The sequence below is a fragment of the Triplophysa rosa genome, linkage group LG8 (genome assembly GCF_024868665.1).
Source record: "Triplophysa rosa linkage group LG8, Trosa_1v2, whole genome shotgun sequence".
Classification (NCBI taxonomy): domain Eukaryota; kingdom Metazoa; phylum Chordata; class Actinopteri; order Cypriniformes; family Nemacheilidae; genus Triplophysa; species Triplophysa rosa.
In genome coordinates this window covers 46,906-61,836 of record NC_079897.1, presented here as the reverse complement: position 1 = coordinate 61,836, position 14,931 = coordinate 46,906, and the positions used below count along the sequence as shown (strand labels likewise).

General features: G+C 42.3%; 2 protein-coding genes and 1 pseudogene across 3 annotated transcripts; 1 reads left to right on the top strand and 2 right to left on the bottom strand.

Moving 5' to 3' along the window:
- Positions 1 to 1,297: 1,297 nt before the first annotated feature.
- On the bottom strand, positions 1,298 to 4,428 carry LOC130557687 (uncharacterized). Its single transcript, XM_057339676.1, has 3 exons — positions 3,897 to 4,428; positions 1,896 to 2,229; positions 1,298 to 1,828 (listed from the first exon to the last, which is right to left on the bottom strand). Exons 1-3 carry the CDS (start codon positions 3,905 to 3,907, stop codon positions 1,298 to 1,300), a joined length of 876 nt encoding a protein of 291 aa, XP_057195659.1. The 5' UTR covers positions 3,908 to 4,428.
- Positions 4,429 to 6,514: 2,086 nt separating this feature from the next.
- On the bottom strand, positions 6,515 to 10,288 carry LOC130558342 (potassium voltage-gated channel subfamily S member 2-like; annotated as a pseudogene).
- Positions 10,289 to 11,021: 733 nt separating this feature from the next.
- On the top strand, positions 11,022 to 14,889 carry LOC130557821 (NIPA-like protein 2). 2 transcript variants are annotated; one of them, XM_057339891.1, is made up of 12 exons: positions 11,022 to 11,130; positions 11,736 to 11,794; positions 12,099 to 12,167; positions 12,341 to 12,509; positions 12,594 to 12,653; positions 13,241 to 13,362; positions 13,449 to 13,545; positions 13,904 to 14,042; positions 14,119 to 14,207; positions 14,281 to 14,344; positions 14,432 to 14,526; positions 14,598 to 14,889. In XM_057339891.1, the coding sequence occupies exons 2-12, from the start codon at positions 11,789 to 11,791 to the stop codon at positions 14,702 to 14,704; spliced, it is 1,017 nt and encodes a 338-aa protein (XP_057195874.1). In that variant the 5' UTR covers positions 11,022 to 11,130; positions 11,736 to 11,788; the 3' UTR covers positions 14,705 to 14,889. The 2 variants fall into 2 exon arrangements, with proteins under 2 accessions (XP_057195874.1, XP_057195873.1); XM_057339890.1 differs by having other exon boundaries at positions 11,022 to 11,794.
- The last annotated feature ends 42 nt before the right edge of the window (positions 14,890 to 14,931 follow it).

Below are 14,931 nucleotides of genomic sequence, written 5' to 3'. Positions count from 1 at the left end.
ATCGACGACGAGGTGAGCCCCCTCCTAGGATGCCCGGTGGCGCCGCTGGGGGATCCTGTGAGGTCTCGGGTCTGAGCACTTGTTTGTTTTGTTTCATGTCGAACACATGGTTCAGCTTGACAGCTCTCCATGTGCTCGGTGTATTCGTGACAGCCCCGCCCTTGTGTCGACATTAATTACCTCATCATTGTTTCACTCCTTTCACCTGGGTTGGCTCCGGTTTTCTCTCTCCCCTCCTGGTTTCTCATTCTCTCCCGTGATTCTTTTCCTTTTTAAACCCTCTTGTACCTCCGTCCTGTGTCAGATTGTCAGTGTTTATTCCGACGACTTCCGACGACGACCCTGTTGGTCAAAGTGGATTACACCTACGCACCTCAGCCCTGACGGTATAGTGAACGCTTTTGGGACGAACGCTTGTCAGCCCAAGTGGACTATTTGAACAGCCTGTATGGTTGACTGTCTGCGTGCTCGTTGGACATTTCTGCCTAGAGTATTCTCTGGCCCGGCCTCTTACCTCCACGGCAGTGGGTGACACTCTCTACCTCACGCTCAGTTGCGGAATTCCGCTGGATACGAACTGAGTGACTTTCCCCTTTTTTTTTGTGGCCGAGCGCTCGACCCCTTTTTGCCCCGTGCATCCCCAGACTCCATTTCTGACTCGCCAGTCATACGAACATTGGGTGTCTGATGTGTAGCCGCTTGTCGGCCTCTTTGTTTGTGGTTTTCCTCTGCCTGTATTTGCCGTGTGAGGTTTGATTAAAGATTCTTATTTACCCTGCTTCTGACTCCCGAGTTTCCCTACAGAACCTTAATAGGCTCTACCTCTACCATAATTCACCAGATGGCCATTTGTCTACTTTCGTGATTCTGACAGCGATTGTTGGTTAAATTCATGAGCCTTCTCTGTGCCTCTCATATTTTTTAGGCTCTATATATTTCACTCGAGTATTTAAACGCCGACTGTGGGCGCTCAACAATGCGTTGATGCACATTGTTTGACTTGATACGGAATGTCCGCCTAGGTATTGTCAAACTAGTATTAGTTTCGCAGATAATTTGTTTAATTAGCGTTTTTAATATTGTGGTAGTCCAGGGATATTACCTGATACAGACACTGACACGGGAATCCTAAAGTATTAATGCTCTCCTACTTGTAAGTGGCTTTGGATAAAAGCGTCTGCCAAATGAATACATGTAAATGTAAATTCCTGCATTGTTTTTAGGCATTGTACAGTAGACAGACATACGGTTGTAGCCTACAGGCATTTGCTGTCAGGTAGGACAGAGAGGAGGAGACTCAAATGCGGGAAAACAAGACTTTAATGAGAAGAATGTCAATAACACAAAAGACAGCACTAAAACAAGGTCCTGGAAAGCAGTCCGCAGGGAGGGAAAACTCGACCCGTAATACTCCGAGAATAATCCAAAACCAGCGAGGCGATGCGGGGAGAGATGCTCGACCCGTAGAACTTCGAAGAGTGGGAATAATCCAAAACCTGCGAGGCTGATATGGGGAGAGATGCTCGACCCATAGAACTCCGAAGAGTGAGAATAATCCAAAACCTGCGAGGCTGATACGGGGAGAGATGCTCGACCAGTAGAACTCCAAAGAGTGAGAATAATCCAAAACCAGCGAGGCGATGCGTGGGGAGATGCTCGACTTGTAGAACTCCAAAGAGTGAGAAAAATCCAAAACCTGCGAGGCGATGCGGGGAGAGATGCTCGACCCATAGAACTCTGAAGAGTGAGAATAATCCAAAACCTGCGAGGCGATGCGGGGAGAGATGCTCGACCCGTAGTACTCCGAAGAGTGAGAATAATCCAAAACCTGCGAGGCGAATACGGGGAGAGATGCTCGACCAGTAGAACTCCAAAGAGTGAGAATAATCCAAAACCAGCGAGGCGATGCGTGGGGAGATGCTCGACTTGTAGAACTCCAAAGAGTGAGAAAAATCCAAAACCTGCGAGGCGATGTGGGGAGAGATGCTCGACCCGTAGTACTCCGAAGAGTGAGAATAATCCAAAACCTGCGAAGCGATGCAGGGAGAGATGCTCGACCAGTAGTACTCCGGAGAGAGAATAGTCAATAGGGAAACTCCAGTGATGCGGTAGGGGATCCACCCCGCCCAGTGCTTCCAGGGAACGGCTGTCAAGTTACCACCCAAGGATCCGGGACGCCAACGGGAGCACAACGGCCAAGAAGGGAAGAGGACAACGAAAACTAAGAAGCTGAGTAGCAAAAATTGATTAGAAATAAAACATGACTAGGAACAAAAAACTGTAGAACACGGCAAGACTATGACTAAACTAGGACACGACTATGACTTGGGTAAGAATTTCCAAAGGGGAATGTCAATGCTGGCAAACGCAACGGACCGACACAAGACAGAAAGACAAAGGGAACTAAATAGAGAAACCTAACGAGAGAGAATAAACTGCAGGTGTGAACGTAATGGAAAACCATGGGCGCTAAATAATAAGGGAATGAACTACAGGTGATTAGAGTGAAGCGGCGATGAAAAACAAGGTGCAGGGGAAAGCCTGACAGGGAGACATGGCCAATGATGCAGACAATGAGCACACGGCAAGCTGTCAAAAACACCGCGCACGTGTGCTCAACAAAACAAACACACACACACACCCATGACAGATTAACCACCAACGAACCGGGATCATGACAATTTGCCTGCGCTGTGATTAGATGGCATTGATGAGCACAATCATTATTCAGTAACAAATCGCCCTCCACTGGATGTACAGTGAGCAGCAATAAACTATATTTTAGCATTTTAGCATGCATACACTGCTTGAAAAGCGATAAATTCTACTGGATTTAATGGTTATGATGGGAATTTTATTGGTTGTAATGGAAACAAAAGTCTCTACTGGTATGTGTTGGGTTCTGTTGACGAGACCATTAAATCATACTCAAATAATGTCCAAAACACACTACAAAAAATTTATTTAATAAAACCTAATGGTTTCCAATGGAGTATTAATGGAAACCATTTGAATTTCTGTGATGGTTTTAGTCATGAGGGAAAGTAGTGTAACGCATTACAATTCAAAAACAGTAATATTGTAATATAACTAATTACTTTTAAATGACAGTAACTAGTAATATATAATTCATTACATTTTGGAGGTAACTAGCCCAACACACACGCACACAAACTACTGACCCACACAGACAGATGACTTTCATTATTTGTGTGTGTGTGTGTGTGTGTGTGAGATGATTGCTTTAAATGAGCACTAATGAGTTAACACTCTCAGAAGTGTCTGTGCTGCTATTTCAGGCCATCAGAGAGACGTTAGGTCTCACTGAATGACACACACAACACATGATCACAAACACACAGTCCAGACTCACACATCAGTAATGTCATTAGGTGTGTGTGTGTTTGTGTATCTGTTGGGTTCATTCCACTCGAGCTCTGAGATTAACTCGTCTGATCCCTGAATCAGACGTACAGAAATTCACATTCACTGTCTCACACTGTAACCTCTAATATAACACAGAGCGTTGCTATGCGGTTGCTAATGTGCCATGTGGTTGCTATGTGATTTATTTCACCGCCTCTGTGATATTCATGTCAGTATGGGTGACTGAGTAAATGTGTGATATTACTGTGAAATCTTGATAAGAAACTGTATGAATGTTTTGTGATGTCTGATGAACATGTCTGATTTCAGACAGCAAACGTGTCAAACAAACACTACTGCCACCTTCAGTTGAGCAAAAACACTTGCGTGTGTGTGATGTGGCTCTGACAGACAGGCGTTGTGCAGAGTTCAAACGAGTGTGTGGTGTGGTCATCTATTTTTCAGCTGTAATTGAATTTGCAATTGAATTTGGTCACACACACACACACGCACGCACAGCACACACACACCTGCTTTCCATCGAGCAGCTGTGTGTTTTCCAGCAGGGCCTCTCAGTGGAGCTGCATCAGGAGACCTCTGTCCAGTCCTGTGTCACTCGCCATCGAGAGAGAGAGAGAGAGAGAGAGAGAGAGTGTGTGTGTGTGTGTGTGTAGGTTTTACTGCATGTGAGGGACACATTTTTGAAAATGTTCTCACAAATGTAGTGAACCTAGTTGAAAAGGCTAAAACAAATCAGGTAAAAACAGGATTTTCTTGGAATCTTAATGTTAACATGTTTGTATGAAGGGTTACATTTTGTGGATCAGTATAAAACCTATTCACACATATGAGAGGTCTGCACAAATGTCATGTGTGTGTTGAACGATCTCAATATGATATCTAGGGTATATTTGATTTCTTTAAGATATTATTCTCAGCTTCTGTCAAGAACTGTGTTAAACTCACACAAAGTTTTTAAAAGCTCACAACACTTTCATTATCAGGGCCGGACTTAGGAGGATGGGGGCCCCTGGGCTTGAGTTGTTTTCGGGGCCCCCGTACCATTTAAAATCATGTGTTTGTTAGCATTAGTAAATGTTTTTTCTCTCCAATGACTAACAATGACACTTGTTCATTGGTTTACACGTTTATAATGCTTGTTTTGACAGTGGGAGCCACAAGTGGTACGTTTATAGCGTGTAGGAAGTTTCAAACATACTTAAATGTAAAATCCAATCAACATTAATAATCAACATTACAATATCAAGGGGACTAATATAGTTTTTGACATAATCATACAGCCCTACCATTATGTATTTTAAAATTAAATTTATTGATCCATAATAAGAAAACTACTAAAAAGGATCAAATGTGTGTGTTCTCCCTGTATTTCTGGAGGATGTTGAGAGATTATACGTCTTGGATCTCAAATTTGAGAACACCTGCATTAACATGAAACCAACAATGAGCAATACAGTTGTCAGCATTTATTAATCTTGTTTATTGTTAGTTAATGCCAAATACAATTGTTCATGTTAGTTCAGGTGCATGTTTTTAAAAATATTAGTAAATACTGAAAATAAAGATTAACAAATGCAGACATGTAATCTAATGCTTAACTAATGTTAACAAATGCAACGGTGTAAAGTGTTAAAAATATATTAGTATTCTATTGCAATTCCATCAGTAAAGCATATGACAGATCTATGAGTTTGAAATGCACATTAAAATTGTATTCATATAATGAGATGAAACGTCTTATTATGGCTTAAATAGTTTCATAATAATGAGATGGGTCCATAGTTTTGTAAAGTCTAGTTAACTGAGGTTGTGCAGGGCAAATAGGGCACCCCTCTGTTATAAATCGTTTTAATTACTTTATGACTAACATAACATCATTTTAATGTCAAATTCTTAAATGTAAATCTAAGAGACAGTTTAATGCAGCTCACAGGCCATGAATCCATGAATGGTATATCTGCAAGGTATCATCTTAATTTAGCATTTACATTTTGCCAGAGATCTCAACGTCAGAAATGAAATAACTATCTAAACGCAGTTTGTCCCTTCACGCGTCCCGTAGTTCGGTTGTTTTAACTTTGTTTATTAGTTAGCAGAATGTTTTCATTTTTTATTTACATGGATGGATTTAACAGTGTTTGCGTATTATTTACAAGAACCGCTTATGGCCACAGAACGGGAAATATTAGAAATAAACTCTATATTACCTGTTTTTATTCAGAGATGTCTGCAGAACACAACACTTTTCATAACACGTTTTTTGTAAAAGCAAAGAAAGTGTAACAACAACAACAGCTAGTAGACTCTACTGCATCTACCTGTCGATGAAACAATCTGTCGTCTTCAGTGAGCGGACACAGACTGTGAGGCGCGAGCGTCAAATGGAAAACGCGGAGTGGAATCATATAGCGGTGTAATAAGAGAAAGTTTTTCGCGGGGATGTGAATCCTCTCTACTCTACTTCGGCTACCGTTCAACTTCGCCTACCAAAGGCGGGCGCCAGCCACGTCGGTCCGCGAGTTTCAAAGGAGAAATAACTGAAATAAAACCGGAGGGTGGCGGCCTGGCGGGAGATGGTGACAGGTATGCTCTGGATTCTCTGCCTAAAGATCAAGGTGTGGTGCCATGGGTGTAAAGAATCATTATTTCCTAAATGCTGTTCTTTCGCGTTCTTATCTCTCAGTTTTTGGTTTTCTTTAAGCGCGGCACTGCGATTGCGCTTGTCAGCCATTAGATCAAGCGTCTTAATGAGCAGACAGGTTTCAACTGCGGTAAACGTAACGGATAGAATCCACAAATGACCAATCAGGAAACGCCAACATGACTGACGGAACGATTAGCCAATTAAACGACATCATTCCTTACATAAGGCAGTGCTATTGAACATTGGTAGGCCAATGCACAAAGTTTAAATGAAAAATAAAATGACTGGCATATAACTAAACAAATCAAATTAACGACAGCAGGCGGGCCCCCTGAAGGGCGGGGCCCCTGGGCTGGAGCCCAGTCAAGGCCAATGGTAAGTCCGGCCTTGTTCATTATAGTAACAAACATTTATCTGTATGTAAAATGACTGCACTCATGAAGCAATATGATCTTTTTTTTATTAGAAATTAATAACATATTGATTTATTGTGAACAATTTGTTAGAACATGATACTTGATACTAAAAACTTGAAAAAAACTTGAAAAGTCTTATGTTCTTTCATCAAACTTTTCCCACTTATACAATCTTAGCTTAAAATCTTTAATGTGAAATATCACGTTTGATTTGGAAACACGCCACATTATGGATCAAAAGACCCTCTCCTCTCTCACCTGTGTCTCAGAATCTCATCTGATGCGTTAGTTTCATCTATGGCAGTTAAACACTGTTGAATGTCACTCCAACACAGATTTCAATTTTTTAAATGTGGAATTGATTCTGTTATGGCTTTTCTTTACCTGTAAAGAAGTATAAATACAAATATAATGTCATTGCACTTGAGTGTATACAAAAGCAAACCTTTCTCTTTACTCCTTTCCATACAGCAGCTGCACTGCATCGTCTGACCATTAGATGGAGACAAAGTCTGACTGACCGCCACCATTGCTCCTTACAGAGAGAAAGAGAGAGAGAAGAGAGAGACACTCACATGTACAGTGATGCACTGCTGTGTTATGATGCGTTACCCATCATGCACTGCTGCGTCTGACGGTGATGCGTTACCCTTCATGCACTGCTGCGTCTGGTGGTGATGCATTACCCATCATGCACTGCTGCATCTGACGGTGATGCATTACCCATCATGCACTGCTACGTCTAGCGGTGATGCCTTACCCATCATGCACTGCTGCGTCTACCGGTGATGCGTTACCCATCATGCACTGCTGCGTCTAGCGGTGATGCGTTACCCATCATGCACTGCTGCGTCTGGCGGTGATGCGTTACCCATCATGCACTGCTGCGTCTAGCGGTGATGCGTTACCCATCATGCACTGCTGCGTCTGACGGTGATGCGTTACCCATCATGCACTGCTGCGTCTGACGGTGATGTTAAACACAAAGTATAGAGTCATTTAGAGAGAAGATTGTGAGTTTATTTCCAGCAGTTTCTCCAGCAGTGACAGAGACACTCAGAGCAGAGGAAACAGAGAACCCGTTTCCAAGGAAACAGAAGACATTGTCGTGACAATGCTCCCATGAGATACTGCGGGTGGAATTGATGCCACAACAGAAGCAGAATGTGAATCAGATCATTGACAACATGACATTTAGTCATCAGTACATTAGTAAGGTGGGCACACGTCTGAATACGGAGTGTGTTTTTGCATGAACTGTGAGGGATGAACCAGAGAGATTCTCCTGATCCTGAAACACACAGACACCTCCTACACATCTTATGGACACAAATAAAATGCACTATGGTTAAAGAAAGTAAAATACCACGTTTAACTGTAACATAACACTTTAATTAAGAAATGAAAACATTATAAACACTCAAGTGTTTATTAAGACGTGTTTCAGACAGACACAGTCTGGTCTGTTTGATTGAGATATAGGCTGGAGAAAAGCAATGCCTGAAACAAGAGCACACAGAAATCACACAAATCTAAACACACTGTGTGTGAACTGAAAATCACATTCTAGTACAACGTTCAACACTTCACCCCATCCAAATCTTTCAGCATTTACAAATGTCAGTATAAAATACTAATCAAATCAATGAATAAAATATTTTCTCATAACATCTCTGATCAAAGTAGAATCCTTACAGAAAAGAAAATTCAAGAATTTGTTGAAGAAAAACCTTCATGTTGTGTTTGTATATTGTGTGTGTTTTAAAGCTCCACATACTGTGACAGGCAGCTCTGAAGCCATAAACAACACAGACAGAGCCTGAGAGTCAAAGAAAGCAAACATTACCCACAAGACACTGCGGTCCATCCCACAAACAAACACATTATTTTGAATGAAACGAGCAGCTGCTTGGTGTGTGTGAGATTTCCAGTCTAATGCCACGACTCGCTCAGACCGCAATCACTGGCTGAACTGCGGCACATGTTGGACAGATCAGCGCTTTCACTTTATGAGCGTAATAATTCCTCAGATTGACTAAAGGAGCCTCTTTAATTCTCCGTCAAAATCACAGCTCTTCATGATGGACTCCAGCTGCTTCTGTCTCTTATAAAACAGAGAAAACTTATTAAAAATCAAAGTGATCGGAATCACCACAACTAATATTCCTGCCAGGATGCAAGCGGAGGCCGTCAGTTTGCCCGCCACGGAGCCGGGAACCACGTCCCCGTAGCCCACGGTGGTCATGCTGACCGTAGCCCACCACCAGCTGGCCGGAATGGTGCTCAAGCCCTCGTTGTCCTCCTTCTCCACCGTGTACGCCATGACGGAGAAAAACGACACGCCGACGGCCAAGTAGAGCAACAGCAGGCCAATCTCCCTGTAGCTGTTGCTGAGCGTGGCACCGAGAGAGCGCAGGCCAGTGGAGTGACGGGCCAGTTTCAGGATGCGGAAGATCCTCATGAGCCGCAGAACCTGAGCCACTCGACCCAGGTTCACCAGTGCCGGGCTGCTCTTCGCAACCAGGTTAGCCATCAAAGTGAGAAAGAAAGGTAAGATGGACACCAGGTCGATGAGGTTCAGCGGGTGTTGGAAGAAGCGCAGGAGGTCCGGCGCTACGGCAAACCTGGCCAACAGTTCAAAGGTGAACCATCCGATTCCGAACCGCTCCACGGTCTCGAAGCGCGGGTCCTCGCGGGGTCTGCCGTCACCGTCCAGGAGCGTGAACTCGCTCATGCTGGTCATACACATGGTGGCCACCGAACCCAGCACGACCAGAATGGAGAAAACGCTGATGACCCAGCTGGGCAGCGAATAGCCCGGATTGTCCAACATCAGCCAGATTCTGCGCCGGGTGCTACCCAGAGGTTGCTTGTCAAACTTTCCAGCATTGTTGTAGAACTCGACGATTTCATCGAGCCAGGATGCGGTGCTGCCCTCTTCGCTCTTGTCGTCCCAGTCCGTCTGCTCGGGCTCCATCTTGCGACAGTGATACGTGCCGCTGCAACAGGAGTCGATGAAGAACTCGTTGATTCCCCAGTACTCGATTTCCTGACTAAAGGAAAAAATACAGAGCTCACCCATGACGTGCAGCCTTCCAGTGTTGTAGAAATGCAAAACGTAAGGAAAGAGCGCTGGATTTCGGTCAAAGTAAAACTCCTTTTCAAAGTCATCATAATCATCACACAATTCCAGGATCGATTCTTTGGAGCGACACTGCAGCAGTCGCGCAAGTCTCGTCTCGGGAAATCGCGAGAGTCGCGTGGACAGAAGTCGACGCCTGAATCCTCCCACATTGATGCGTAATATGGCGCCCTCGTCTGGAGCACGTGCGCCCTGTCCCGTCATACCTGAGCCCTCAGTAAACACGAGCAGTAAAACGCCTTTTTGGGACAGCATGGAGACAAATACACGGCGAAAAGAAACTGTTTAGACCTTTACGTGGCTCTACCGTAAACACGCGGTGTCAACGCACGTTTCCACACATAAAAACAATTGAAAACGCTCACGCGCAGCTCAGCGCTTCCTCGACTGCAGCGCGTTCAACCCGTTCGACGCGTTTGAGGAGATTACATCGGCGTAAACTCACCGCGACGTTCACTCGTGACTCACGACACACGCCGTGCTGCGGGAGCGCGCCGCGCACGACACTCCACTGAAGGCTGCGAAGAATTAAATCGATATAATCAAAGAAAAAGACACAATAAATGAAAACGCCTCGCGCTGCACTATACTAAATCTCGAAGGAAACGAGATCACCTAACCCAACTTACACAGAAACATATTTCTACAGATATTGTAACAGTCAAAAGTGTCGTCATCCCCACTGCACCGCCTCTCAGACTTACAAGTTACACCCATCTGTATAACATGTCACGATCAAAAGCTGCCATGACAGTCGTTTTTTAATATTTTTAATATGTTTCATGTTCGTGAACAGTTTAATAAAGTGTTCTGAATGACTTCCAACAGCAGAGTTCTCTGGAAATAACGCTGAGATAAAAAAAAGAATATGATTTACACACCACATTTTTATTGTCAGTGTCTACAAAACTTTGACAATTCTATATTTCTCATATGACACAAATAACATGCAGTTCAACATGCAATTTGATGTCTGCTTGTAGAGGGTTTTTTGACGTTTCAATGCACACGCATATATATTTATCTCCGTGGGGACAGTCCATAGGCATAATGAGTTGTATACTGTACAAACTGTATATTCTATCCCCTACCCCTAACCCAACCCCTAAACCTAAAGATAATAGAACACTTTTTGCATTTTTAGATTTGTAAAAAATATTGTTCTGTACAATTTATAAGCTTTTGTGCCCATGAGGACCTCAATTTTGGTCGCCACAGTGACACGAGTCCCCATGAGTTGTGTGCATTCAGGTTTAGGTCCCCACTAACATATAAAAACCAAGTCCACACACACACACACACACACACACACACACACACACACACACACTCACAATGTCTGCATGCAAGTATGTGTTGTAATGTAAGAGAATAGATCTACTGTCCACCCAACACATCACTGTGACCCCCGCCTGGAACACACACACACACACACACACACACACACATATAGAGCACTATTGTCCTTTGCACAAAGAGTCCTGTAACACACACACAGATTTACAGAAGAGCCCAACACTGCCGGTCATACCAAAGAATCTGTAAGTATTTCTGATCATAATGTTTGTTTCTCTTGAAGATAATGTGATAAACAACAGTAAATGTAGATCGAGCCTCACTGAATATTTGTGTTGCTCTTCATCATCAAACTGTGAAATTCTTTCTTCAGCTTTTATACATGATCAGAGTTTGACATAAACCATATCGAGTCAAATACAGAAGTGCATATAATGGACAACACAATGTAGATTTCTATTTCATGTTGTTTTTAGGGATGAAACACTGTATACTGTATACAGCAGATTCTTTAAAGTGTGTGTTATTTTTTATGATTTATGAGCTTGTGCGATGTTAAAGGTGATAGAAACAGTTCAAATGATGGAGATACAAACCAAACCAAATCAATAAAAACGAAATGAAATCAATTTGCTGTTACATGATTGTAAGGAGTGTGATTTTCTGTGAAGGATTTTGTTTGAGCTTGAGTCTCAGAGAAATGAAAACACAGTTTTACACCAAAAGCGTGATGTGTCATGTTGTGTGTGGTCTGCATGAGAAGCAACTTCTGACTTTCTGTTTGTGAGATTCTTCATCAGAGGTCTAACCATCCACGAGGTTGTGTTGAATTTGAGTGTTGTTCTGTTAGTTGTGTGATTTTCTCTTTACATGCCCCGTGGGAACAACCGCTGAAGATCCAGCATGGAGGTACAAAAATACCAATAGCTTCTAGTTTATCATTTGTTTTGTGTCTCACTCGCCTGTTGAATTCAACCCCATCTTCTGTAGTTGTGTTTGTGTGTTCAGTGTGGAACTGAGGAAAAAAGATTCATGTAATGATTGACATTGTCTTTTGAAAGAAAGCAGAAATGTGTATGTATGTTGAGTTGATAGACTTTCATAAAGTGACAGTTATTATAAGTATGAAATGATGGGGATGTCTCAGTGTTTGGACCACAATGCTTAAGGAGCAACAAATCATATTGATGAGTGTGTGTGTGTGTGTTTGTAGGTTTATATCGTGGGCATCTGTATCGCAGTATGTGGCAACTTTCTAATCAGCATCTCCTTAAACATCCAGGTATCACCTGACACACTGTGTGTGATGAATTGTACTGTACAAACTGTGTTTTGTATCCTGTAACCATCACAAAATCTTTTACATTTTCCAAATAAACATAATTTCTTTACAGTCATGGTGTGGGTTTGGGTTTAGTGTTTTTGGAGGTCATGTTTGGAGGTTTTGTTGTGCAGAAATACACACACGTGCGTCAGTCACAGAGAGGAACGCGGCCGTATTACACCAGTCGATTGTGGTGGTGTGGGATCTTGTTGATGGGTGTGGGTGAACTGGGGAACTTTGCTGCTTATGGATTTGCACCGGCGTCTCTCATCGCACCCCTCGGCTGTGTGTCTGTCATCGGTAAACCTTCTCAAACATCATCAGAATATTCAACACATCATCCATATTTTATTCCTCGCGTGAAGCCTAGTCTTTCTCTTCCAGCGAGTGCTGTCATTTCTGTGGTGTTTCTCAAGGAAACGTTACGTGCTTCAGATATTCTGGGTGAGATGATCTCGTCTCGGATTCTCTGTTCTTCTTTTGAGATTAATGTCAGAACACATGTCCTCATACGTGTCGGTGTATTGGCTGAATACATTTGCTGACTCAAAATAACAGATTCAGTGCGTTAAAAAATATCACAGTTGTGTTGTTATTCTGAATATCAGCACAGTCGTGATTGACACCTTCAGCACAATATGGCCAGTTTTTCTATATCTTCTCTCTTGATCAAATGAAGTTGTCAGTTTTAAATAAAGTCAAATCAAGGATCGTGATGGCAGTAACAATAAAATCAAGCATCTGGAACCGAGTGATAGAAATCTTCCAGTTCTCTAAAACACATAAACCAAGTATGAACTGATCTGTCAATCACACACACACATACGGTTTCATTTATTCATTTGGCAGATGTTATTATTTACAGTGACTCGATCAATGGGAATCAAACCCACGAGCACGAGTGAACAGAACACATCAAAGCAAACTACAGTATAAACAGATTTTGATGCATCATCAAACGTGTTCAGATTGACATGTCTGTGTGTGCTGTAGTTGATTTGGAATAAATGATGTTTGTATCTTTTGTCCAGGAGGAGCTTTAGCGCTCACAGGCACCTACTTTCTGGTCACATTTGCTCCTCATTCTTCTCCTCATGTAACAGCCAACATGGTGGAGCGATCGCTGGTCAGCTGGCAGTTCCTTATTTACTTTGTACGTTTATTATACGGTTTGAAGTCATTACATCAAGTCATATATTTGATATATATATAATAAATCTGAAATCTGTTTGTCTGCAGATGTTTGAGGCGATTCTCTTTGCTGTCCTGATGTATTTGTATAAATGCAGGAACATTAAACACATCATAATCATGATGCTCATGGTGGCGCTGCTTGGTAAGAAACCATTATAAATGCAAAAGGGTTGATAATGATTAAAGGTGCTGTGCATAGTTTTTTTGAGGATCTATTTACAGAAATGCAATAAATAATAAACATAACATATACATAACTATAAAGACCTTACATAATTAAGTGTTATGTTTTTATTAACTTAGAATGAGCCATTTCTATCTCCCCTTGCATGATTTCACCATGTTGTGCGTCAGCCGCTGTAGTGCTTTGAAGAGGAGGGGTGGAGTGAGCCGTTGGTTGCTATTCCTGACCTCAGCTCTAGAGATGCCGCTAGATTTCACTGACTGGTCCTTTAAATGAAATACATATTAGCATCAAAAGAAACATGTTTTTGTTGCAGCTTCATTGACGGTGATCTCTGTGAAAGCAGTTTCAGGAATGATCACAGAGACAGTTCATGGAAGTCATCTGCAGTTGACCTATCCCATCTTCTACATTATGTTCATCATTATGGTCATATCGTGTGCATTTCAGATCAAGTGCGTCTGAACACAAACACACTTTTTTTATTGACAGTCTCCAAGGAACGGTGTTAATTCAGTTTGATGTCCTCAGGTTTCTGAATCAGGCCATGAAGATGTTTGACGCCACTGAGATTGTGCCCATCAATTACGTGTTCTTCACTGCCAGCGCTGTTGTTGCAGGTTTGACTTCATCTGATATCTAAACTCTATATACATACACTGTATATAAAACACGATATTTGTCTTTTTCTAGGGATTTTATTTTATGAAGAATTCTATGGATTATCTTTGATTTACATAATCATGTTTATAGTCGGGTGAGTACTTTTTAAAGATGGGTCAGTATGTAATAATAATATAAACCTAACCTGTGTGTAATTGAAATGCATTGTGCGATTGTTCAGGTGTATGCTGGCATTTACTGGAGTGTTTCTAATCGCCAGAGCTCGACCGAGCATCAAGATGGACCGCGTGTTCATTTCAATGGGCCAAATTCCAGGTATTCCAGTAGCCACTGACAATCATCTGAGCAGTTTAACGTTTGAGTAACAAGTGACTTGTTTGTTTTAGGCAAAAGTTGTACAGATAAAGTGCAGCCGCAGTCAGACGACAGTAAATATGGGACATTGACGTCTAAATTCACCTGCAACAGCGGAATTCAGCAGGATGAAGCGTAGTCACAGCGCCACCTGCAGCCAGAGGAGGAACTGCACTAATATATCAGTGTTTGTGTGCCAGACAGCAGGTCTGACTAATTCTTGTGTGGGAATTTTGAAAGAGTTTTATTAGGAAATGCATAACTGTCTAAATGTTTCAAGAGTATTGTGATTTTTTTAAGACCTAATAAAGTCCTGTTACGTAAACAGCGTTTGGTGATTGTTATCTGAAGGCAAAGCATTTACAA

Coding starts and splice junctions, on each gene's coding strand:
- LOC130557687 (XM_057339676.1), bottom strand. Junction 1,829..1,895: donor CCCCACGCATCGCCTCGCTG/GTTTTGGATTAT, acceptor TTCGCCTCGCAG/GTTTTGGATTATTCTCACTC.
- LOC130557821 (XM_057339891.1), top strand. Junction 12,654..13,240: donor ACGTGCTTCAGATATTCTGG/GTGAGATGATCT, acceptor TCTTTTGTCCAG/GAGGAGCTTTAGCGCTCACA. Junction 14,208..14,280: donor TGCCAGCGCTGTTGTTGCAG/GTTTGACTTCAT, acceptor GTCTTTTTCTAG/GGATTTTATTTTATGAAGAA.